General features: G+C 41.1%; 1 protein-coding gene across 23 annotated transcripts in view; it reads right to left on the bottom strand.

Moving 5' to 3' along the window:
• The window catches only part of GRK4 (G protein-coupled receptor kinase 4), a 98,532-nt gene that overhangs the window by 49,261 nt on the left and 24,052 nt on the right, over window positions 1–25,219 (bottom strand). For 7 of the 23 annotated variants that reach the window (XM_064584176.1, XM_064584181.1, XM_064584179.1 and 4 more), the window contains 4 exons: window positions 23,063–23,158; window positions 13,162–13,274; window positions 9,786–9,863; window positions 1,522–1,622 (listed from right to left, as the gene is read on the bottom strand). In XM_064584176.1, coding sequence (XP_064440246.1) covers window positions 1,522–1,622; window positions 9,786–9,863; window positions 13,162–13,274; window positions 23,063–23,114 — 344 coding nt within the window. In that variant the 5' untranslated portion in view covers window positions 23,115–23,158. Of the gene's footprint in view, window positions 1–1,521; window positions 1,623–9,785; window positions 9,963–12,896; window positions 12,950–13,161; window positions 13,275–17,510; window positions 17,667–21,432; window positions 21,585–23,062; window positions 23,159–25,219 lie in introns of those variants that run through there. The other 16 variants (XM_064584192.1, XM_064584187.1, XM_064584191.1 and 13 more) reach the window with 12 other exon arrangements.

Below are 25,219 nucleotides of genomic sequence, written 5' to 3'. Positions count from 1 at the left end.
ATCATTTTATTCCTGGAAACTAGATTAATGACAGCACAAATAGGTGCTTAATAACTATTTTCCAAAAAAATAACTAATAAGCCAAAGCTCTGCAATTCATATTTTTTTAAGTCACGTAGGAATGAAAACTCAAGTCAGCAGTGTTTTGTTTTGCTCTCTAACATAACCTCAACCCAAAGAAGCAAACTATTACTGTGACTTGAAATGCTTCCCCCATACAGATATGTTGAGTTCTAACCCTGGTCTTTGCGGATATAAATAGTTAAGATGAGGTCATACCAGAATAGGGTGGGCCCTGATTCAATGGAACTGGTGCCCTTATAAGAAGAGGAGAGAACACGAGGACAATGACAGCAGAGACTGAAATGCTGCAGCTGCAAGCCTAGAAACAGCAGGGATCGCTGGCCTCCACCAGAAACAAGCAGAGACGAGGAAGGATCCTGTCCTTGAGAGGCCTTGACTTCAGACTCCCAGCTTTCAGAACTGTGAGAATAAACTTCTCTTGCTGTTTTTTTAAGATTTTATTTAGGACGCCTGGGTGGCTCAGATGGTTGGGCGTCTGCCTTCGGCTCGGGTCATGATCAAGTCCCGCGTCGGGTTCCCTGCTCGGTGCAGAGCCTGCTTCTCCCTCTCCCTCTGCCACTCCCTCTGCTTGTGCTCTTCTGTCTATCTCTCTGTCAAATAAATAAATAAAATCTTTAAAAAAAAAAAAAGATTTTATTTATTTATTTGAGAGCAAGAGAGAGAGAGAACAAGTGGCAGGGAAGAGAGGGGCAGAGGGAGAGGGAGAAGCAGGCTCCCCATTGAGCAGGGAGCCCAACACAGGGCTCGATCCCAGGACCCTGGGATCACGACCCAAGCCGGAGGCAGATGCTTCACCGACTGAGCCACCCAGGCATCCAGGGAATAAATTCCTGCTGTTTTATGCCACCTAAGTTTGTGGAACTTTGTGATGGCCACCCCAAGAAACGGACGCAGCACCTGACATAGAGCCAGCACTCAACTAGCCTCTGTTGAAGGGCTCTTAGGATAAACAACACCCGAATGCTGCATGACTGGACAGAGGACTCCGTGTTCTGGGCCAGATCAGTCCAGAAACCATTCTTTCTCCCTGTGTACATCAGGAGCCAGATTTAGTCAAAGTGCTTTCACTTAGAATTTCCCTGTCTGTACTGCAAATACCTAGAGAAAAGATATTTTCAGCAAGTTCCTAGGGCTTTAAAAAAACAACATTTTATGGGAATCCTTACATCCCAGACACACACATTTCAGAAGGCTGAGCGGAGGGGCCAGGGGCCTACAAAACCATGCGCATACACTGGCTCTCCACGATGTGACCCATTTCAGGGTGTCCCTTCTGTCTGTATAATTATCACCCTTCGTGTATCTCTTTCCAGTGAAAATGACCACTTTAATTTGGAAAGTCCTGCAGAGAGAGCTGGTGTCATGCAGAGAGAGCCCCTGTAAGCCTCCCATCTGGCGTCCGCCACACGTCTGTGCAGGGTGGCGCCGGCCGCTTACCTGGTGCATTCCTCAAAGTCGTCCTTGCCGGGGTTCTGCTTCAGTCTCAAACGACATTCTCTCAAAACACAGGAAGGTATTTCTGGTAAATGGACTGCTGACTTTTTAATACAGCACAAACCAAATGCATAACAATTAGTGATTTCATAATTTACCAATTGTAAACAGAACCTAATGCTTACTGTAAGAAAAAAGTACATCAAGTGTATGAAATAAGTCAAAGTGCCACCTTCACCCGCCACCCCGGTATCATTTCCCAGAGTTCACTGTGTTGTCCACCTTTTCAGATCTTTTCCTAAGTAAATCAAATCAGAGCGAAAAGCAAGGTTTTGGGGAGGTATCTGTACACCCATATCCACAGCAGCATTATTCACAATATCCAAAAGCCTGGAGCAACCCAAGGGTCCACTGACAGACGAATGGATAAACACTGTGGTCCATCCATGCCGGGGAATGTGACTCAGCTTCAAAGAGGAAGGACATTCTGATACCTGCTACAACACGGATGAACCTTGAGGACATTGTGCTCGGTGAAATGAGCCCGTCACAAAAGGACAAATACTGTATGATCCCACTTCTGTGAGGTCCCCGAAATGGTCAGAATACTAAAGATGGAACGTGGAATGGTGGTTGCCTAGGGCCTGGGGGAGGGGAAAGTGGGCGCTGTGTTTAATGGGGACAGAGTTTCAGATTCGCAGGATAAAGAAAGTTCAGGAGATGGGTGGTGGTACACGCTGCCCGCCAATGTCAGTATGTGTAATGCTACCGAACTGTGCACTTAGAAAGGGTTACGATGATCAATTTTATGTCTTTTTTGCCATAATTAAAAATATAAACACATACACACGCACACAAAGCCTCAGAAATAACAATTTTTTCTCACACAAATGGGATAAAAATACATATGTAGTTTTATAAATATGTGCCACTACCTAGAGAGCTAACGTATTTTCTTGAAGACTGCATGGTTTTCCAGAGTATGTGCTTATCTGTCCTTCTTACACATTCTAGCTGCCCATTTTCTCCACTGCAGACACCACTGCCATGAACATCTTTGTACAACTGTGTTTTTATAAGACAGATTCCTGGAAGTAGGATTACTAGCTCAAAGGATACACGTCTCTTAAACATTGATATTTATTGCAAAGCTGACCTCCAAAAGGCTCTACCACTTTACATTCTCACTAATATGTCCCTACGGGCCCACTTCCCATTCTCTTAACCCTCAACTAGAGAATTCTGGAGAAAGAAAACACATAACAAAACTACTGTCCAGATTTATTGAAAAAGATAACCAGATCATGTTCAATTATACATTTAATTTGTCATTAGACATGAGAATGCATTCTAAACTGATTTCTGACAGTGGTATAGCTGAGTTAACACAGCCAAACTGTGTTTTCTACAAATCAAAGAAACACTTTCATCAAAGTTGAACTAGTGATAGAAATATACAACAATATAGAAAACTCACATTTAAAAAAAATGAATATTGTTATAATTAATAATGATTAATAGGTGTCAATTAAAAGATCTAACAGAAGTGAGGCTTTTTCCCATCTATACTATGTCTGCCTTCGGCTCAGGTCATGATTTCAGGGTCCTGGGATCGAGCCTGTGTCAGGCTCCCTGCTCAGTGGGGAGTCTGCTTCTCCCTCTGCCCTCCCCACCCCCACCCCCTCGGCTTGTGCACACTCTCTCTCTCTCTCAAATAAATAAATAAAATATTTATTAAAAATAAAAAAGAAGGAGAGATAAAGAGTTTCCCAGGCGAACAAAACTAAAGGAGCTCATCATCACTAAACCAAAGCTGCAAGAAATATTACAGGGGACTCCTTGAGTGAAAAGGAAAGACCAAAAATGACGGTATGAAGAGAGGTAATACAAAAGCAGTAAAAATGAATATTTCTGTAAAAAATAGTCAAGGAACTCACAAAATAAGAGGATGTAAAATATTACACCATATACCTAAAATGTGGGAAGGAAAGGAGTAAAGAACTTAAACGACCATCAACTTAATATAGACTGCTATATGCAGAAGATGTTATGTATCGACCTAATGGTAACCACAAATCAAAAACCACTAATAAATATGCAAAAAATAAAGAGACATAAATTCAAATATATCACTAAGGAAAACCAACAAATCATGAAAGAGAGAAAGACAAGAAAGGATCAGAGAAAATCTTCAGAAACAGCCACAAAACAAGTAATAAAATGGTAATAAATACATATCTATCAATAACTACTTTGAACGTAAATGAACTAAATGCTTCAATCAAAAGACATAGGGAGTCAGAATGGATAAGAAAAGAAGCCCCATCTATATGCTGCCTACAAGGGACTCATTGTAGACCTAAAGACATCAGCAGATTGAAAGTGAGGGGATGGAGAAATATCTATCATGCAAATGTTTGTCAAAAGAAAGCCAGAGTAGCAATACTTACATCAGACAAAACAGACTTTAAAACAAAGACTATAATAAGAACAAAGAAGGACATTATATAATAAATAATAAAGGGGGCAATCCTACAAGAAGATATAACAATTGTAAATATTTATGCATCCAACCTGGAAGCACCCAAATACATAAAACAGTTAATAACAAACATAAAGGATCTAATCAATAATAATGCAATAATATTAGGGAAATTTAACTCCCCACTCACATCAATGGACAGATTATCTAAACAGAAAATCAACAAGGAAACATTGGCTTTGAATGACACATTGGACAAGATGAATTTAACAGATATATTCAGAACATTCCATCCTCAAAGAGCAGAATACCCATTCTTTTCAAGTGCACATGGAACACTCTCCAGAAAAGATCACATATTAGGCCACAAACCAAGCCTTAACAAACTTAAAAAGATCTAAGTCATACTGTGTATCTTTTCTGACACAACACTATGAAACTAGAAGTCAACCACAAGAAAAAATATGGAAAGACCACAAATACAAGGAGGTTAAATACCATGCTGCTAAACAATGAATGGGTCAACCAGGAAATAAAAGATGAAATAAAAAAGCACATGGAAACAAACGCAAATGAAAACACCAGAGTTCAAAACCTTTGGGAAGCAGCAAAAGTGGCTATAAGAGGGAAGTTTATAGCAATACAGGCCTACTTCAAAAAGCAAGAAAAATCTCAAATAAATAACCTAACCTTACATCTAAGGGAGCTGGAAAAAGAACAACAACAACAACAAAAACCTAAAACCAACAGGAAGAAGGAAATAATAAATATTAGAGCAGAAATAAATGATATAGAAACTAAAAAACCAATAGAACAGATCAATGAAACCACGAGCTGGTTCTTTGAAAAAAATCAATAAAATTGATTAACCTCTTGGGGCACCTGGGTGGCTCAGTTGGTTAAGCAGCTGCCTTTGGCTCAGGTCATGATCCTTGGGTCCTGGGATCAAGCCCCACGTCTGGCTCCCTGCTCAGTGGAGAGCCTGCTTCTCCCTCTCCCTCTGCCTGCCACTCTGCCTACTTGTGCTCTCTCTCTCTCTCTGTCAAATAAATAAATAAAATCTTTAAAAAAAAATTGATTAACCTCTTATTTGTATAAAGGATCCAAATAAATAAAATCACAAATGAGAGAGGATAAATACCAACAAACACCACAGAAGTACAAACAATTATAAGAGAATATTACGAAAAACTATGCCAACAAATTGGACAATGTAGAAGAAATGGATAAATTCCTAGAAACATATAAACTACCAAAACTGAAACAGGAAGAAACAGAAAATCTGAACACACCAATTACCAGCAAAGAAATTGAATCCATAATAATAATAATAATTTAAAAAAAAAAAAAAAAACTCCTAACAAAAGTCCAGGACCAGATGGTTTCACAGGTGAATTCTACCAAACATTTAAAGAAGAATTAACATCTATTCCTTTCAAACAATTCCAAAAAATGGAAAAGGAAGGAAAATTTCCAAATTCATTCTATGAGGCCAGCATTACCCTGATACCAAAACCAGATAAAGACACCACAAAAAAAGAGAACTACAAGGGCGCCTGGGTGGCTCAGTTGGTTAAGCGACTGCCTTCGGCTCAGGTCATGATCCCAGGGTCCTGGGATCGAGTCCCACATCGGGCTCCCGGCTCGGCGGGAAGCCTGCTTCTCCCTCTCCCACTCCCCCTGCTTGTGTTCCTGCTCTCGCTGTCTCTGTCTCTGTCAAATAAATAAATAAATAAAAATCTTTAAAAAAAAATAAAATAAAATAAAAAAAAAAAAAAAGAGAACTACAAGCCAATATCTCTGATGAACACAAATGCAAAAATCTTCAACAAAATACTAGCTAACCAAACCCCAAAATACATTGAAAAAAAAAAATCAGGGCGCCTGGGTGGCTCAGATGGTTAAGCGTCTGCCTTCGGCTCAGGTCATGATCCCAGGGTCCTGGGATCGAGTCCCGCATCCGGCTTCCCGCTCCTTGGGAGCCTGCTTCTCTCTCTGTCTCTCATGAATAAATAAATAAAATCTTAAAAAAAAAAAAAATTTAAAAAAAAAGAAAAAAAATCATTCACAATCATTCACAATCAAGTGGGCTTTATTCCTGGGTTGCAAAGGTAGTTCAATATTCACAAATCAATCAATATGATGTATCACATCAACAAGAGAAAGGAGAAAAACCATATGATCATTTCAACAGACACAGAAAAAGCATCTGACAAAGTACAACATCCATTCATGATAAAAAAAAAAAACCCTCAACAAAGTAGGTTTAAAGAGAACACACCTCAACATAATAAAGGCCACATATGAAAAACTCACAGCTAACATCATCCCCAATGGGGAAAAACAGAGCTCTTCCTCTGCAGTTAGGAACAAAACAGTGATGTCCACTCTCACCACTTTTATTCAACATAGTACTAGAAGTCCTAGCCACAGCAATCAGACAAGTAAAAGGAATAAAGGGCACCCAGATTGGTAAAGAAGAAGTAAAACTTTCACTATTTGCAGATGACATGATGCTATATATAGAAAACCCTAAGGACTCCACCAAAAAACTACTAGAACTGATAAATGAATTCAGTAAGGTTGCAGTATACAAAATCGATGTATAGAAACCAATTGAATTTCTATACACCAATAATGAAACAGCAGAAAGAAAAATTAAGAAAACAATCCCATTTATAATTATACCAAAAATAATAAAATACTTAGGAATAAGCTCAACCAAGGAAGTGAAAAGCCTGTACTCTGAAAATTTTAAAACACTGACAAAAGAAATTGAAGACGATGTAAACAGATGGAAAGATATTCCATGCTCATGGATTGGAAGAACAGATATTGTTAAAATGTCTAAGCTACTGCAAGCAATCTACAGATTTAATGCATTCCCTATCAAAATATCAACAACATTTTTCACAGAACTAGAAGAAATAATCTTAAAATTGATATGGAACCACAAAGACCCCAAATAGCCAAAGCAATCTTGAAAAAGAAAAACAAAGCTGGAAGTATCACAATTCCAGATTTCAAGATATAATACAAAGCTGAAGTAATCAAAACAGTATGGTACTGGCACAAAAACAGACACACAAATCAACAGAACAGAACAGAAAACCCACAATTATATTATAATCAATTAGTCTTGGACAAAGGAGGCAAGAATATGCAATGGGAAAAAGATGGTCTCTTCGACAAATGGTGTTAGGAAAACTGGACCACTTTCTTACACCATACACAAAAATAAACTCAAAATGGATTAAAGACCTAAATGTGAGGCCTGAAACCATAAAAATCCCAGAAGACAGCACAGGCAATAATTTTTCTGACACAGGCCATAGCAACTTTTTTCTAGATATGTCTCCTGAGGCAAGGGAAACAAGCAAAAATTAAGTCTTGGGATTACATCAAAATAAAAAGCTTCTGCACAGGGAAGGAAACAATCAATAAAACAAAAAGATAACCTACTGAATGGGAGAAGATATTTACAAATGACACATACAATAAAGACTTAGTATCCAACATATATAAAGAACTTCTAAAACTCAACCCCCAAGAGACAAATCATCTGATTAGAAATAGGCAGAAGACATGAACAGACATTTCTGCAAAGAAGACACACAGATGGCCAACACACACATGAAAAGATGCTCAACATCCCTCATCATCAGGGAAATGCAAATCAAAACCACAGTGAGATACCACCTCACACCTGTCAGATGGCTAAAATCAACAACACAAGAAAGAACAAGTGTTGGTGAGGATGTGGAGAAAAAGGAACCATGCACTGTTGGTGGGAATGCAAACTGGTGTGGTCACTGTGGAAGACAGTATGGAGGTTCCTCAAAAAATTAAAAATAGAAATACCATACGATCCAATAATCACACTACTGGGTATTCACCCAAAGAATATGAGAACACCTAATGCAAAGGGATACATGCACCCCTATGTTTATTGCAGCATTAATTACAATAGCCAAACTATGGAAGCAGCCTAAGGTCCATCAAGTGATGAATGGATAAAGAAGAGGTGATATATATATACAATGGAATACTATTCAGCCATAAAAAGAATGAAATCTTGCCATTTGCAACAACACGGATGGATCTAGAGAGTATAATGCTAAACGAAATAAGTTAGTCAGAGAAAGACAAAGACCATATGATTTCACTCATATGTGGAATTTAAGAAACAAAACAAATGAGCAAAGGGAAAAAAAGAGAGCGACAAAGCAAGAAACAGACCCTTAACTATGGAGAACAGACTAACCAGAGGGAGGTGGTGGGGGGATGGATGAAATAGGTGATGGGGATTAAGAAGGGCACTTGTTGTGATGGGCACTGGGTGATTAAAATTAAAACTTAAAAAAAACTCATGGGGAAAATTAAAACAATGTTTCATGTTTTGACTAATTATTGTGAATACAGTTATAAAATAATGTCAACGTCAAAATTATTTTTAAGGTAAGAAAGGTTTATTTCTATTGTCAAAAAAATAAAAAATATGGGCGCCTGGGTGGCTCAGTTGGTTAAGCAACTGCCTTCGGCTCAGGTCATGATCCCGGAGTCCTGGGATCGAGTCCCACATCGGGCTCCGGGCTCAGCGGGGAGCCTGCTTCTCCCTCTGACCCTCTCCCCTCTCATGCTGTTTCTCTGTCTCTCTCTCTTTCTCTCAAATAAATAAATAAATAAAATCTTTAAAAAAAAGAAAAAAGAAGAAGGATTTCACCGGCTCCTTGAACAAATTAAAAAAAATAAAATAAAAAAATAAAAAAAAGAAATCTATTCAGTGATTTCAGTTAAAAAAAAATGGAATTAGGTATCTTCCCAATTACTGGGGGTGCCTACAAACATGTGGATGCTGTAGCGGCTGTGCTGGAAAAGAATGATCTAGGAGCCATGGTACTGATGCTGGAGGCCAAGGCAAGCACAGGCTTTAGAGTCAAAACCTATCTGGTCCGAAGCACACCTCTGGCACCACTGGTTGCGTGTGCCTCTTCGTGCTCACTTGCCAGTCCACTGGCCTTCCCCGCCCCCTGCCCCCGCACTCTATCTTTTGCACCAGTGAGCTTCCCCATCTTGATGGCCCTACCATCTTCAGTGAGCTGGGCTCAGAATCTGAACATTTTGGACTCATTCTCACTACACTATTCTCCAACCCCAGTCTCTCCATGTTTGATTCCTAGCTCTCGCACTTAACAAGCTGTGTAACCTTTGGTGAGCCACTTAACCGCTCTGATGTTCAGTCTTACCAATGTACCCACCTCATAGGACTGTTGTATTACATGTACATGGCCTAGAGCGGTATTCACTAAGTGTTAGCTATCCTTGTGACTGTTCTCCTCCAACCCTACAACACAGGGGCCCCCCAGGGTTTAGGACTTCTAACAGCCTACAAAAGGGAAATCGTGTGAAGAGAAGCAGGTTACGGCTCTAATTTCAGGGACATACTAAACTGTAAGAATCTACTGAATGAAAAAGCATAAAACCTAAGACCCATTAAAGCTGTTAGGGAAAAAAATGTTATTTTCAGTCCAAGATAAATAAAATTCTCTAATGCTGTATTCTGTTTGAGGAAACATAGAAACTTTTAAATTCTTTGAATTAATTTTCTAAGAGATTTGTTAATTTCCTCACCCACTCAAAAGAAAATGCATAAGAGGAATATTTATAAGAAATTAAAGATTTTAACATACTTGCTATATGTTATCCAACTAAGTGAGAAGGGCTATGTCCTCTAATTATTTAAGTAAGCATTAATAAATCTTTGCACCTAAGGAAGAAAACACACCTCGGCACCGAAGAACATGTCTAAGATTTGCAGTCCACAGTTTCTCCGGTCCTCATCCGCAGCCACTTCATATTCCGCCTGACGGTAGAGAGGAGAACAAAGAAAAATAGTAGTGGAGCTTCTTCACTGACTTCACGGTGTTTCGAATTCTCTGACATCCAGAACTGGCTGGGTACCCTGAGAACCACAGAGCAGCTCTAACTGATTTGATATTGATCAAGCATCTGCAGCACTTCTTTGGGAAAACTAATGGCAATGAAGGGGAAAAAGTTTTCTTTGAGGGGTGAATAATGCCGTAGCACAACACATCCCACAGTGCTCTGTCTGTCATATTACACTTTCAGCCCTTCAATGTGGCCAAATAAAATAGAATCAAATAAACAGCTTGCATTGCTCTAGGCAACAGCATTTTAGAAATGTCTAAGAGGCACGTGGCAAACCTGAGCGCAGAGCTCCCAGAGAAGTCAGAGTTGGCAACACCAAAGCAGGAGACGTCCCTACGCAGGTGTCAGGCGGGGGACGGTAAGAGAGGATACTACCACGTAGGCCAGAAACCAGAAGAAGGGTCAAGGCAGAACTTGATCAATTATCTAAACCTCTACAAAGGATAAGCAAGGAAGAAACTGAAAAGAGAGAAAACCTGAGGAGAGATCATAAAAGCCTGGCTAAGAGTATTTCAAGCAGAGGTACTCCACAATGTCAACAGACTTGGAGACTCAGGCACGAGGAGGCCTCAGTGAAGCCACTGGATCCTGCAGGTCAGGGCCTGAGAAGAGCAGCGAAGCTAACAGCCAGATGGGCTTGGAGAGATTGGTGAGGAAACCAAGACTGAAGGAAGTTCATGTACTGAACACGTAAAGTCCTTGTTGGCAGGAGTCGCACCTCGTACTTGATTCTGCCTCCTCCGTGGGCCCAGCACAGGAGCCATGGCTGACAGGCTGACGACCAGTCAGAGCCAGCTTCGTGTTCTATGTTCAAAGGCACTGTATTCACCTGGACTAGTAACTAGACCCTGCTGACTTAGAGAACCTTCCAGCTTACGTTCTGGATGCTGGATGGCATGCAATCAATGGAAAAGAAAGCACTGGGATTTTGTGATGGTCTTTCCACGTGCCAACCTGGCAGGAATAATGTCCAGTAGTTGTTCAAATATTAATCTAGTCATTGCTGTGCTGGTATTTGTAGGTGTGATTAAAGTCTTTACCAGTTGACTTTAAGTAAAGGAGATTATTTTAGAGAATCTGGGTGGGTCTGATTCAATCAGTTGAAAGGCATTAAAACCACAGCTGAGGCTTCTGGAAGGAATTCTGCCTGAGGACAGCAGCTTCACTCCATGTTTGGAGGATTCCCTCCTGTCCTATAGATTTAAGACTCTCCTAACCAGGCCTCACGATTGTGTAAGCCAATTCCTTGCAACAAACCTCTTAATAAATCTCTCCTATTGGTTGTTTCTCTCACTGAACACTAATTGCCAAAGATGCCATTAATTCAGTCAACAAACACTAAGCAGAAAAGAGCAAACAATCATGCCAGGTGCCATGAGGGAAATAGATAAGATGCAGTCTCTCCACTCCCAGAGCTCCAAGAACCTGCAATCATATACCACAAGGACAGTCCAAGCAGCGAGGACTGTGCAAATGGCATAATTAGGTGTTACTTATTAACCCACACAGCTGCCGTCAAAAACAAAACAAAACACAGAACAGAACCTGTCACTGAACCTGTCAACTGGCAGTCACCTAACAAGTAATAGGTCTCGTGTCACTATGAGAAGATCCAAACCTGAACGAACGTTAACAATGCAGTTTAGCCATTTTGAAATAAAGAACTGTAGGTCCCTAAACTTTTAAAATAGAGCAGCTTGGCAAATGTAACCCCATACACTAAGCCACATCTATATTCTACTCCTGGAACTGACAAGGCCTACCCCACTACACCAGAGTTCCAGCTTTAAAAAAATTACCACCTTTCAAAGCCTTGTCTTATTCTAGTAAAGACACCAGGAAGGAAAGGGCTGGGGAGCTCCACAGAGGATAGGCAAGAGCCTCAAATGTTTTTCTGAAAGAATACAGGCATACCTCGTTTTATTGTGCTCTGCTTTCTTGCACTTCACAGACAATGCATTTCTTTACAAATTGAAGGTCTGTAACAACACTGTGGCCAACAAGTCTATTGGTGCCCTTTTTCCAACAGCATTTGCTTATGTCATGTCTCTGTGTCATAATATGGAAATTCTCCCAATATTTCAAACCTTTTCATTACTATTATGTTCGTTTTGGTGATGTGTGATCAGTGATTTTTGATGTTAGTTGTAACTGTTTTGGGGCTACCTGAACCACACTATATATGGCAGTGAACTTAAATAATAAATATTCTGTGTGTTCTGACTGCTCCACTGACCAGCCTTTCCCTTCTTTCCCTCTCCTCGGGCCTCCCAATTCATCAAGACACAATATTGAAATTAGGCCAATTAATAACCCTATGATGGCCTCTAGGGGCGCCTGGGTGGCTCAGTCAGTTAAGCCTCTGCCTTCGGCTCAGGTCGTGATCCCAGGGTCCTGGGATCGAGCCCCACATCAGGCTCCCTGCTCAGCTCGGAGTCTGCTTCTTCCTCTGCCCCTCCCCACCATCATGCGCACGCCCGCTCACTCTCTCCCTCTCTCATAAATAAAATCTTTTTTAAAAAAAAACCTATAATGACATCTAAGTGTTCAAGTGAAAGAGTCAATCAATGTTGCAAACTTCTATCTTGTCTTATTTTAAGAAACTGTCACAGACACCCCAACCTTCAGCAAACCCTACCCTGACCAGCCAGCAGCCACCAACATCCAGGCAGGACCCCCACCAGCAAAAAAGATGATGCCTCACTGAAAGGTCAGAGTATGGTTAGCATTTTCCAGCGACAGAGTATTTTTTAATTAAGGAGGGAACATTGTTTTTTTTTTTAGATTACTGTTATTGTACGGTTAATAGATTACAGTATAGTGTAGACATAAGTTTTATATGCAATGGGACACAAAAAAACTCATTTGACTTGATTCATTGCAACGTTCGCTTCATTGCCAGGTCTATACCCGGACCCATGGTACCTCTGAGTGTGCCCGCACTGACCATTTGTTGGAAGGAGGATCATCTGCTTCCAGACTCCAGCTGACCGCAGGTAACTGAAACCACGGAAAGCAAGACCGCAGATAAGGGGAAATATTATATAGGGATTTCCATACCAAGGTAGCATGACACCAAGAAACTAGTTTATCCGCTCTTACCATTATTGCCAAGGTCTACTTAACTTAGAGAGACCTAAGTTTTTAGATCTAGTCTGTTAATTTTCAAAAGCACAAGACTAGGTAGTTCAACACTGAGATACATTGCTTACCACTGCATCCAGGAATTCAATGCATCCTTTTAGATCATGTTGTGTATCACAGAATTCCCTGAAGAGAAGTCTTCCTATTGGTTGCTTGTCACAAAGACTGCTATAATCCTTTTCTGGGTGAAGAAAGGGGATAAGAAATAAACCAATATGATTGTTACAATTCAGAAAGTGCTTTCTGAACTTGTTTTCACCTGATAAAGTAAAAGTCAAAAATAGTATTTATGGGGTTTTTTTTAAACTACTTGATTGTTTACTAATGTAGACTGGGTCATCATGAATATTTATAATACCTGGATAGAGCCAAAGGAGCTGGAAGAATTGATAAATAAAGGTGTGTGAAGCATACCTGGAAATGTCCCCGCTCCCCTCCTCCAAAAGGAATTATGCAGGGGAGAGGTATTCCTGGGGAACTGAGCAGTCAAGATCACAGCAAAGGAAGAGAGGGGCAAAAAGGAGATCTGGCTCCATCCTTCCCCAGGCCTAACCCCCATGTGTTTGGCAGAAACTGCACATACGTGAAATACACCACAGGCATGTACTCAAGCACCTTTTTTAAAACTCTTTTCCATTTTGCTATCTTTCTACACTTTTACAAGTTACAAACATTACATATGCTTAATTATTTTTAAACTGCTCTTGGGGTTTTTTTTCTCTTCAGTGGGGTAGTATGTTATATACCTTAACCTTACCACACACACTGGTATTGTTTTGAGAACAAGGCACTAATATTTAGTCAAAATATCAAGAGGGATATAAAACAAAAATGTCATGTTCAAAATAGGTTAACTTAAACATCAGCAAGAAAATCAGTTGCTCTTTCAGCAGTGGCTCTGAACCTGAAATGAACATTATATCAAAGTACTCCTAAAGTGGCTCTAAAGCTGAAGAATTAAATAAAATTCATGAAAAGTAAGAAGCCATAACAAATTCCTCAATTAAAGGGTTTATTCATGCCAAGTAGTTCTAAGAATCTAAACAGCCCTACTTTAGGTGGCTGAGTTTGAAATGGAAAAGTACAGGCAAGGAGAGAAATATTTTGGTTGCCAGGACACAATCGCTTGTTTCAACAAACATAGTTTTGCAAAATTTCTACCACCTACTTTGTCCAATTTTATTACCACATTTTATTTTTGGGATACTATATTTAAAAAACAAAAGACACAGGCAGTCAAAAAGTGACACTTTTACAATACTGAGAGTTTTAACACTTTCCTCCCAAATTCAAGGGTTCAAGAATGTTCCTAGTTTCCAGCTAAGGATTGCAAAGGGAGCATACAGGTCTGCCTACTTTTTCTCTGAGATTCCTACGGAAATGACCAAAAATTCAAACAAAAACCAAAGCCACAACAAAAAGAATGAAACCCAACATGGAAAACGAATACAGGGCACCCACAGGAGTCCGAAATTTGAGGATTACCCGGAAGAGAAAAAGCCGCTGGGTTGGACGGTTAAAGAACCCTCAGCTTAAAGCCTACAGAAGAGCTGGACTTCCTAAGGGAGCCCCGCCCACACGCCTAGAGCCCAGCGGGGGTGGGGGGGTGGGGGGGGTGGGGGGGTGTCCAAGTCCTGATCAGAATGACTGGCTAAGGGCCTAAGATTTAGAGGCCCCACTAAGTGCTAAACATAACCAATGACGGCTGACCCACATCCAGAGGCATCCCGGTGACATTCCCAACAGTAAGGAGAAAGGAGGAAACCTCTGAGAAAGAGCAAAACATTCACTACAACACATAAAGCATCAGAGATGCTGTATTAACAAAGCCAGAAACTAGTACACCAGTGTTTTCAAAGTTCAGGGGTCAAGGGAGGCAGAAATATTCAATTCTGTAACTATCAAACAAGAAGTCAAAAAAGGGATATTTTCCAAAATTTAAAAACTCAGAAACTTTACCTTCCATTCACCCTATATAAAAAAAAAAGAATTCTAAAAAAAAAAAAAAAAAAAGAGGAAGAAGAAGAAGAATTACTTGAGGAGTTATAATAATAAAATAAAAGAATTTTAAAAAAGAATATAGAGGGGGTGCCTGGGAGGCTCAGTCGTTAAGCGTCTGCCTTCTGCTCAGGTCATGATCCCAGGGTCCTGGGATGGAGCCCCGCACCGGGCTCCCAGCTCAGCGGGAAGCCTGCTTCTCCTTCTCCCACTCCCCCTGCTTGTGTTCCCTCTCTCGCTGTGTCTCTCTCTGTCAAATTAAAAAAGAAAGAAAGAAAATAGAAACCAAAATGGACAAATAGTGGGTATAATCTAGAAGAAGCAAAGAAATATAGAAAAATAAATAACCCTATCAAGATATTGGGAATACTATCCTTGGCAAAGTGTGATCAGTGCAGAATAGTTTCCCTTTATTGGCTCCAACCACACTTGCTCGCTTCCAGATCACATGGAATATAATTATAATATGTACTACTGTACCATATTTTAACTCTTAAAATAGTCTGTGGACCAAGAGACATAGAAGGTAAGTGACTGACCCAACAAATAGTTCAGAGTGGCTGAAAAAGGGGACTCAGGGAAGCAAAATGTAGAGGCAAACGAAGCTTTACAAAACTGCAGGAAAAAAAAAAAAGACTGGGATCGTATTTTCCACAAGCCTTGATATCATACCAAGGAACTCTCTCTACCTTAGAAGGAACAGAGCATAATAACTAGTGATGACGCTTCTTCACCTGTCACAGTGTGTCAGATACTATTTTGAGTCCTTTCTGTGTATTATTTCACTGACTCTTCACAACAGTAGGTTTAGCATCTTAAGGAAAGCAGAGACCTTTTGGGAAGTGCTCACTCCTGAGGGCCACCTAGAACCCGGGGCAGTGAGAGGAAGTGGGGCAGCAGAGGTTGGGGCCAGGGGACCAGCCGGCAGGAAGACCAGCTGGACCGGAACAAAGGCAGCACAGTGGGAACGAAGAGGCCAATTCTCTGGTGACAAAAGAATTTCAGAAGGCAACTCATTCAAATTCTGTCAAGTCTCCTGCTTAACAGTGAAGAAATTACGACAGGAACCACAGGAGCCCTATTCTCAAGGAACCCATCCTCTACTGAGGGGACAATGAGGAAGCTGATGGGGTAAACAGGTGGAAGGCAGTGCCCCTCATGGAGATGAGAACCTGTGAGCAGAACAGTCCCAGACTCGGGCTCGTACTGTGGGCAACAAGATCTGTATTGTGTAGGCAGCACTGGGGAAATCAAGATCATTCGCTGGTAGAAAACAGAAGGAGGGGCCGGTTGGGCCCCGTGAGCAGAGGAAGGGGCTGCAAAGCAGAGAGCCAGAGTTACAGATGTGGGGTAGGAGACCCCTTTGAGACACCTAGGGTTGCAGAATTGCTCCACAGCCTGGGAGAGCTGGGGAGGACGCCATGGCAGGGGGTCAGGAGGGAACAGCCTGACCAGGGAGAAAACAGTGTACTCCAAATTAACCTGGCTTATTTGGCAAAGCCAAATGTCTGAAGTTTAAGTTTATTTGGGGTGTGTTGGGGGGGTAGCTGTGGATATATTTCAGTTTGTTTTGCATTTTATATTTATATCATCCTCAGATACTAAAAAATACTTGCTTGTTAGAGATGGATTCCATTCAAGCTTTCCAGATTTATTTCTGGATTACCCTTAATTTTATCCAGAACTCTTAGCTGCTAGATCTGAGTCCTTATTTGTAAAGGAAGCTACAAGTCTGAATTTAGGCGCAAGCAGGAAGAACATAAGATTATTCACACATTTTAAGTCTATATCCTAAAGCTCAGATACTATGTAAATTTCTATCATAACTATAAAATTTCTTGAGTAAATGATCACATGATGTAGGCCACATTTTCTAAAAGATCTTTAAAAACATAAACACACGGTAAGAGCCCCTTGGGTTTTTCCAGAAGGAAGCAGGGCAAAATCAAAGAGCATGAGGAGGTCTGAGACAAGACCAGCACCTCACACCCCTCTGGAAAATGAGACCGCGGCCCTGCGCCCACAGCGCCAGATCAGTGAAGTAAATGAAGGGTCTTAGGACACCACTGGGCTGAGAAGGCCCGATCAATGGCAGTTTGGTCCTGGGGACAGGACGGTCCTGCAGTGTGATGGGAAACAATGGAGACATTCAGACTGGACAGCATTGATACGGGCACATCACGAGAGGAAAGCCTCTCATTTTACCCGGGCCAGTTTTTTTAGATTGGCTCAGGTACAATAGCAAAAATGATGTGTGGTTCAAAAAGACCTTAATTCTAAAATCTTCCACTTATATTTGGGTGGTGGGAACATAGGTGATGATTTACTCAGTAAAGTCCTTTAATTATGTCAAAATATTTCATCACGCATACAATCTCCTCCATCCTACAGCAATTTAAAATTTTCACCCTGGGGGCACCTGGGTGGCTCAGTCGTAAAGCGTCTGCCTTCGGCTCAGGTCATGATCCCAGGGTCCTGGGATCGAGCCCCGCATCGGGCTCCCTGCTCAGCGGGAAGCCTGCTTCTCCGTCTCCCAGTCCCCCTGCTTGTGTTCCCTCTCTAGCTGTGTCTCTCTCTGTCAAATGAATAAATAAAAAATCTTTAAAAAAAAAAAAATTTTTCACCCCGATGACATTAACAGAATCTTAGAGCAAATGACAGCAACATAACAGAACCTATATGAAGTAATATACAGGGAATTAAAAAAAAAAATGTTTCTCTAAATCAAACTTTAAAAATCTGACATTTAAATAATCACAAAAACTTTAAACCTATTACTTTTTACCTTATCTGGCTCACAATTCTATTAATGATTTCACTTTTCCATGCATTAGATTTCACATATTACTAAAATTAAATACCATATACCACAGAAATACGTCACAAATACGTCTCAGAAACCGCAGACAGCCTCCTTCTGTCTTCCCCTCAGAGGCCCTGGTCCTGCAGGAACCAGAAGATCCAGCTTCTTCTTTTGACCCCTCAGAGACTACACAGTGAACCATCTACTGTTCCAGCCCTGAATGAGCAGAAATGGGGGAAGAGAGAGAGGCCATGCCACACAGGGAATTCAGGCCACAGGGAGGGAAGAGTCTGACCACAGTGGACAGGGAGAACCAGCACAGAAGCCCTCTGGGGCTGGAACACTCAGTGCACCAGAGTCGAAGTCCACTCCTGAGAGGCACTCTCCTGATGGGCCGTGTTGGAAAGGGAACCAGCTAATCAAGAGACTGGTGTTTCTAAATATACCAAATTCTGAGGCAAGGATGAGCCATTTATCAGAAGCTCTCTCTCTTATTTTCAAAGTGATCCTCCTTTAGAAAGGACACTAAGTCAAAGTTTTATAGCTCATGGATTCTCCAGCATCCACAAATTTAGAACAACCAAAGGATAAAAATTAGAAAACCCAAAATATGCTTACTACCACACTAAATCAAATGCATATGTAAACTAATAAAATAAAGAACTGCATACCAAGTAGAGGGTATCTGAATGGAAACATTCTTTTATTCCGTGAGGAAGTCTGCTTGTACATCTGCCCTGAAGCAACTCTAGCTAAGGTCACCAATTTATTCATTCATTTAACAAAACTGTGGCTGAGCACTGTTCTAGAGATGGAAACAAAGACCCTGACCTTGGGGGCAAAGCCAGCAGCCGCTCAACTGTTCTTCAACATGCCCACCTGCCTGGAGCCATCCTAGTCCTCAGTTGTCTCGACCCCTCTGCTCTCCAGACTGCATACAGACCCATCTGGCTGCTCCTCCTTGGTCTGTTTCACCTGAGCCAGACCAGGATGTCAGGATGTGAGGGCCCTTTCCCTGTCCTCCTGTCTCTAGGGAGAGCTTATATACTCCCAGTCGTGTGACTCCTAAATGCCAGGGACACACAGATATCTCCCAGATTGCACCTACAGCCCAGACTCTTTTTTTTTTTTTTAAAGATTTTATTTTTTTATTTATTTGACAGAGAGAGACACAGCGAGAGAGGGAACACAAGCAGGGGGAGTGGGAGAGGGAGAAGCAGGCTTCCCGCGGAGCAGGGAGCCCGATGTGGGGCTCGATCCCAGGACCCTGGGATCATGACCTGAGCCAAAGGCAGACGCTTAATGACTGAGCCACCCAGGCGCCCCTCAGCCCAGACTTTTCTGATCTCTAAACATGAATGTACAGATTCCATCCAACACAGCTCCTCACACCATGAACCTGATCTCAGTGGAAGGATCAGACCTGGAAGTCATCCTTAGCACCCCCATCCTTCCTACTTTCACACATAAATCAACCAGATTCCACTTCTTAAAGATCTCACATAGTCATTCGGTTCCATGGCCTCCAGCTGACACTGAATTTCCATCACTCTTGCCCGCACAAAAGCCAACAATCCTTTGGCCTCCCCCCTCCCCTTCTCCACACTCTCAATCACAGTCCTCACACTGAAGCCCGAGATGCCCTTCAGAAATGTGCATCCACTTAGGTCATCCCTCTGCTGAAAATCTGACGGCGTCAACTCTCAGCTAAGACAAATGCCCTTACCAGGACCATGAGCCCCACCTCCCTCCTTTCCTCTCATCCAGTGCCACTGTCCTTCTTCGTCTCCGCTCCAGAACACTGGCCTTTTTCATGTCCCTGGAAACTGCCATGCTCCGTCCCCCTTTGGGGTCCTGTACTTACCCAACAGTCTGTACCTTTTCCTTCAAAGGGCTTACTGCAGTTTGTAATTACGTGTATTTCTGCGATTCTTTATTTTATAACTATCTCTGCCAAGAGGGCGGAGGTCACATCTGTTTCTTAGCCACTGAACTGGTAGTGCCATACCCAGTGCTGGGTACACGGAGTGAATAAATGATGACATTCGAAAGTTAACTGATAGTGTTGTATACCTTAAACTTACACAGTGTGGTATGTAAATTGCATCTCTCAACGAAAATAAAATATAAAATAAAATAAACTCTTTTTTAAAAAGAGCATGAACTGTGGGGAAAAAGTTAACTAATGGGACATTTAATGTAATTTACTTCATTCTATGCACTAAAACCTACCCCCAAAGAATCAGAAGCACACTGAGGTAATTAATATGCAAGGAGACATGAAAATGTTTCTATAACCCTATGAATATATTCAACAGCATAAATAGTCCCAAAGTAAAATTTATAATATCTTAATTACAATGCAAATGTCAAATAACGGAATCAACCTCCATACTAATCACTCGGTGCTATATGCAGAAAATACTATTAACACTATGGATCAAATATCAACTGGCTCCAAGAAGCACAGCCAATAATCAATAAAAAGATGCTCGACATCATTAGTCATTAGTGAAATGCAAATCACACTCACTAGGATGGCTATAATGAAAATAAGTGTTGGCAAGGATGTGGAGAACCTGAAACTCTCATATATTGCTGGTGGGAATGTAAAATATACAGCTGCTTTGGAAAACAGTTTGCCAGTTCCTAAAAAAGTGAAGCCTAGAGTTACTGTCTGTAACAGGCTGAATAATGGCCCTCCCAATGTATCAGGTCCTAAACCCTATAAATATGACCTTATTTTTAAAAAAGAGCCTTTGCAAATATGATTAACTCAAGGATCTTGAGATGGAAGACTGTCCTGGATTATCTGGGTGGGTCCTAAATACAAACACGTGTATCCTCACAAGTGTTTAGAAATAAACCCTCACCTTTATAGTCAGGTGATTTTTTTATAAAGGCACTAAGACAATTCAATGGTGAAAAAATCATCATTTCAATGAATGGTTCTGGAACAACAGGATATCCAATGCAAGAGAATGAAACTGGATCCCTACCTCACGCCATATACAAAAATTAATTCCTGGATCAAATACCTAAATGTGAGAGCTAAAACTATAAAACTATAAAACTCTTAGCAGAAAGTATAGGTGTAAATCTTTGTGACTTTGGATTAAGTAGTGGTTTCTTAGCTATGACACCAAAAGCACAGCAATAAAAGAAAAAAATAGATCCATTGGACTTCATCAAAATAAAAACTCGTGGGCGCCTGGGTGGCTCAGTCGGTTGAGCGACTGCCTTCGGCTCAGGTCATGATCCTGGAGTCCTGGGATCGAGTCCCGCATTGGGCTCCCTGCTCAGCGGGGAGTCTGCTTCTCCCTCTGACCCTCCCCCCTCTCATGTACTCGCTCTCTCTCATTCTCTCTGTCTCAAATAAATAAATAAAATCTTAAAAAATAAATAAAATAAAAATAAAAACTGGTGTTCCTCAAAGAACATCATCAAGAAAGTAAAGGAAAACAAAGAATGGGAGAATATATTTGGAAATCAAATATCTGATAAGAGTCTAGTAACTAGAAATATAAAGAACACTTACATTTCAACAATGAAAAGATAAACAATCCAATTAAAAAATGGTCAAAGAGGGTGCCTGGGTGTCTCAGTCAGTTAAGCAAGCATCCAACTCTTGATCTCAGGGTTGTGAGTTCAAGCCCCACATTGGGCTCCCCACGCTGGGCACAGAGCCTACTTAAAAAAAAAAAAAAAAATGGGCAAAAGATTTGAACACATATCTCTCCAAAGAAGATATACAAATGGCCAGTAAGTACATGAAAGGATATTCAACATAATTAGTCATTTTTGGGAAACACAGATCAAAACACAATGAGATCGGGGTGCCTGGCTGGCTCAGTCAGAGGATCATATGACTCTTGATCTCGGGGCTGTGAGTTCAAGCCCCATGCAGGGTGTAGAGATTACTTAAATAAGGAAAACTTAAAAAAAACACACACACAATGAAATACCACTTCACACCCACTCAGATTGCTATAATAAAAACAAAATGGAAAATAAAAAGTGTCAGGGAGGACATGAAGAAATTGGAATCCTCATATATTGTTGGTGGGAACATAAAATGGTGTAGCCACATTGGAAAACAGTCTGGCAGTGCCTCACAAAGTTAAACATAGAATTATCATATTATCCAGCAATTCTAATTCTGGGTATACACACAAAAGAATTGAAAGCAGGGACTCAAACATTTGTACACCAATGTTCCTAGCAGCATTATTCACAATAGCCAAATGGTAGAAACAACCCATTCAACAGATGAATGGATACACAAAATGTAGTACATACATACAATATCCAAATCAATGCCACTGAACTTTATATTTAAAAATCGTTAAAATATTTTAAAATGGTCAATCAGTTGGTTAAGCATCTGACTCTTGGTTTCAGCTAAGGTCATGATTTCAGGGTCATGAGATCAAGCCCCACGTCAACTCCATGCTCTGCACGGAGTCTGCTTGTCTCCCTCTCCCTTTGCCCCTCCCTGCCACATGTGCATGCTCGCTCTCTCAAATAAATAAAATCTTTTAAAAATGGTTAAAATGGTAATTTTTATGTTTACTCTACCACAAAGAAAACACTTGTATATGAATGTTTCTAGCAGCATTATTCATTTGGGTTTTTTTTAAAAGATTTTATTATTTATTTATTTATTTGACAAAGAGAGAGAGATAGTGAGAGCAGGAACACGAGCAGGGGGAGTAGGAGAGGGAGAAGCAGGCTTCTGGCAGAGCAGGGAGCCCGATGCGGGGCTCGATCCCAGGACCCTGGGATCATGACCTGAGCCGAAGGCAGATGCTTAACGACTGAGCCACCCAGGCGCCCCTAGCAGCATTATTCATAATAGACAAAAAAATTTAAACAACTCATTGATCTACTGATGAATGGATAAGTAAGAAGTGATATATCCATACGATGAAATGTCATTTGCCAAGAAAAAGGAATTAAGTACTGATTCATGCTATAGCGGGGATGAACCTAGAAAACACTGTGTTCACTTCTAGAGATGATTAGTTGGGTCAAGGGGAGAGGAACTTTTACTATATTACTCTTCTGTTCTATGTAGAACAATGAGCACATATTACTTCTTAAAAGAATAGCATCTAACAAATGGTACAATGCCAGACATGATCTCCAGGCTGGCACTGCTTACTCACCAATGGAATGTCTAAGCTCGCTGCACTGGCTGACAGGGGGCAGCTTCAGCATTTCCCTCCATTTTTTACTACGACCACTTTTTTTGCCATAGCTTCCTAAATTTGGGGAAAAAAAGTATTTTTTTTAATGATCAGAAATATCCAACTATAACAACTATTTCCACTAATATATTCCGTTTGGTACCTATGGTGAGTGAAAATACAAGCTTATAATAATTTGTCTTATCTAGAAGGCATCTTGACAAGTAGAAAAAATCCCAAGTGATGCAATCAGTCACTGGCTTTATCATTTAGAAACCATGTGACCCTGACCTTCTATAACTAACTCTGCTGAGCCTAAGCTTCCAAATTTGTGAATTGGACCTAACATGACATATCATACATGGTTGCATCCCTACCATGGAGCAAATGCCTGCAAAGGACAGGAAATACAATGGTAAAAAGGACAACATCCCTCCCCTCCATTCTAGTGAGGGAGAGAGATTTTTTTTAAAAAGCAGGTAATGATAAGTGATTTAAAAAAATAGCCAATCATACAGTACTAAATGGTATACAACAAAATCAAGCAAGGCAAAGATGAAGGGTGCTACTAGGGCTAAGGTGAGATTAGAGAAGGTCTCTCAAAAGGGTCACACTTAGGCAGAGACCTGATGGGGGTGAGGGACTAAGCCTTGGAAAGATGTGGAAGCAAGACAAGAATGGTGGAAAAAGCTATTAGATGATATTTTAGCAGATTGCGGCTACACTGCAGTAAGCAAGGCATAAAGTATAGAGATAACGGAATCACTATATTGTACACCCAAAACTAATGCAACATTGTGTGTCAACTATATTCAAATAAAAGAAAATTTTTAATAAAGTAAAATAAAAATTTAAAAAGATAATATTTTAGAACTTTTTAAATAAGCCCCTTCAAACCAAACTCAAGAGAAATTAGAACCTTCAATTTTAAGCATTCTGAGGAGCTGAAATTTTATTAAATTTTATCCAAGAGAAAACATCACAGTTTTGGCCAGCGACTAAAAGACCTCAGGGCTATTGGAAAGAATAGAGAAATCGGGAGGAAAGCCATGTTCTAGGAAGTGATGAGCTCTGCCTTAAGCACGGTGAGTGAACCACTATGAGGGAAAGCCATCTGGAGGAGCTCAGGAGAGAAGGCCTGGCTAGAGGTACGGATTTGATAGTAGTCTGCCAAATAGATAATGCTCCTCTACCCACCCCTCCATTTCAACTGGGATCATGGTTCTAGACTTATATCCACTATGCAGAGGTCCCAGAGCACCTCAAGGTCAACAGGTTCAAATCTGACTCAATTGTCTTCCCCTCAAATTCAATCCTCTTTCCACACTATGCCTCCAGTTAACCATCTACTAGGCAAATGGAGCTGGAAACTGGGGCACTATCTAATTCTGTCTCTGAAGTGCCTCGCCCATTTATTCAGAAAGCATTTGCAGCCCAAGTCCTGTGTGCTGGGCACTGTCCAGGCACCAGGCATACAGCAGGTGGCCAGCCCTGCCTGCAAAGGTGCTCCTGTCCCCTGCTCTCCCTGCCCAGGCTAGTACCAAGGTCACTGGCCTCTTCTTCTGACAGGCCTTCCTACCTCCAGTCTTCCCTTCCAGACCCTCCTCCACACTACCTTCCACTGTTACCTTCCTAAAATGCAAGTATCAGCTCACTTCTGAGTCTAGAGCTGAAGGGAAAATAAAGCACAGCCCTGACATCATTCCACAGGCACACCATGCCAAAGCCACACTGTCTACGAAGGCCCCTAAGAAGCAAGAGCGGGTTCCCTCCAGGAACCATAAGTGTCTGGACTGTCACTCTGGCCTTATTAGTGTAGACAAATCTCTACTCAGCTCAAGCAGAACCCGCCCCCCCCCAAAGCCTACCCTGCCTTTCCTAGGGAGATGCAGGCACTTTCCTTTTCATGCCCTTTGCATCTTGAAAACATCTTCATTAAATCTCAGCAAGGGCAGGTTCTAGGTTCATGGTCTTATTCCCAGTGTATCTCCAGCATTCGAAACATGACTGAAGGGATGTAAGGGGGCTCCAGGTGCACTGCATACAGCAGACACTAAAGGGATGTTTGCTAACTTTGCGGAGACCTGAAAAATTGCAGATGCTGACTCTAGCACATGAGTCAGGTGGGGTGAAATT

This window comes from Mirounga angustirostris, unplaced genomic scaffold (assembly GCF_029215605.1).
Source record: "Mirounga angustirostris isolate CCGP_5_RB_7025 unplaced genomic scaffold, mMirAng1.0.hap1 SCAF_2, whole genome shotgun sequence".
Taxonomy (NCBI): domain Eukaryota; kingdom Metazoa; phylum Chordata; class Mammalia; order Carnivora; family Phocidae; genus Mirounga; species Mirounga angustirostris.
The sequence above is the reverse complement of the archived record's forward strand: the minus strand, read 5'-3'. Positions and strand labels throughout refer to the sequence as shown.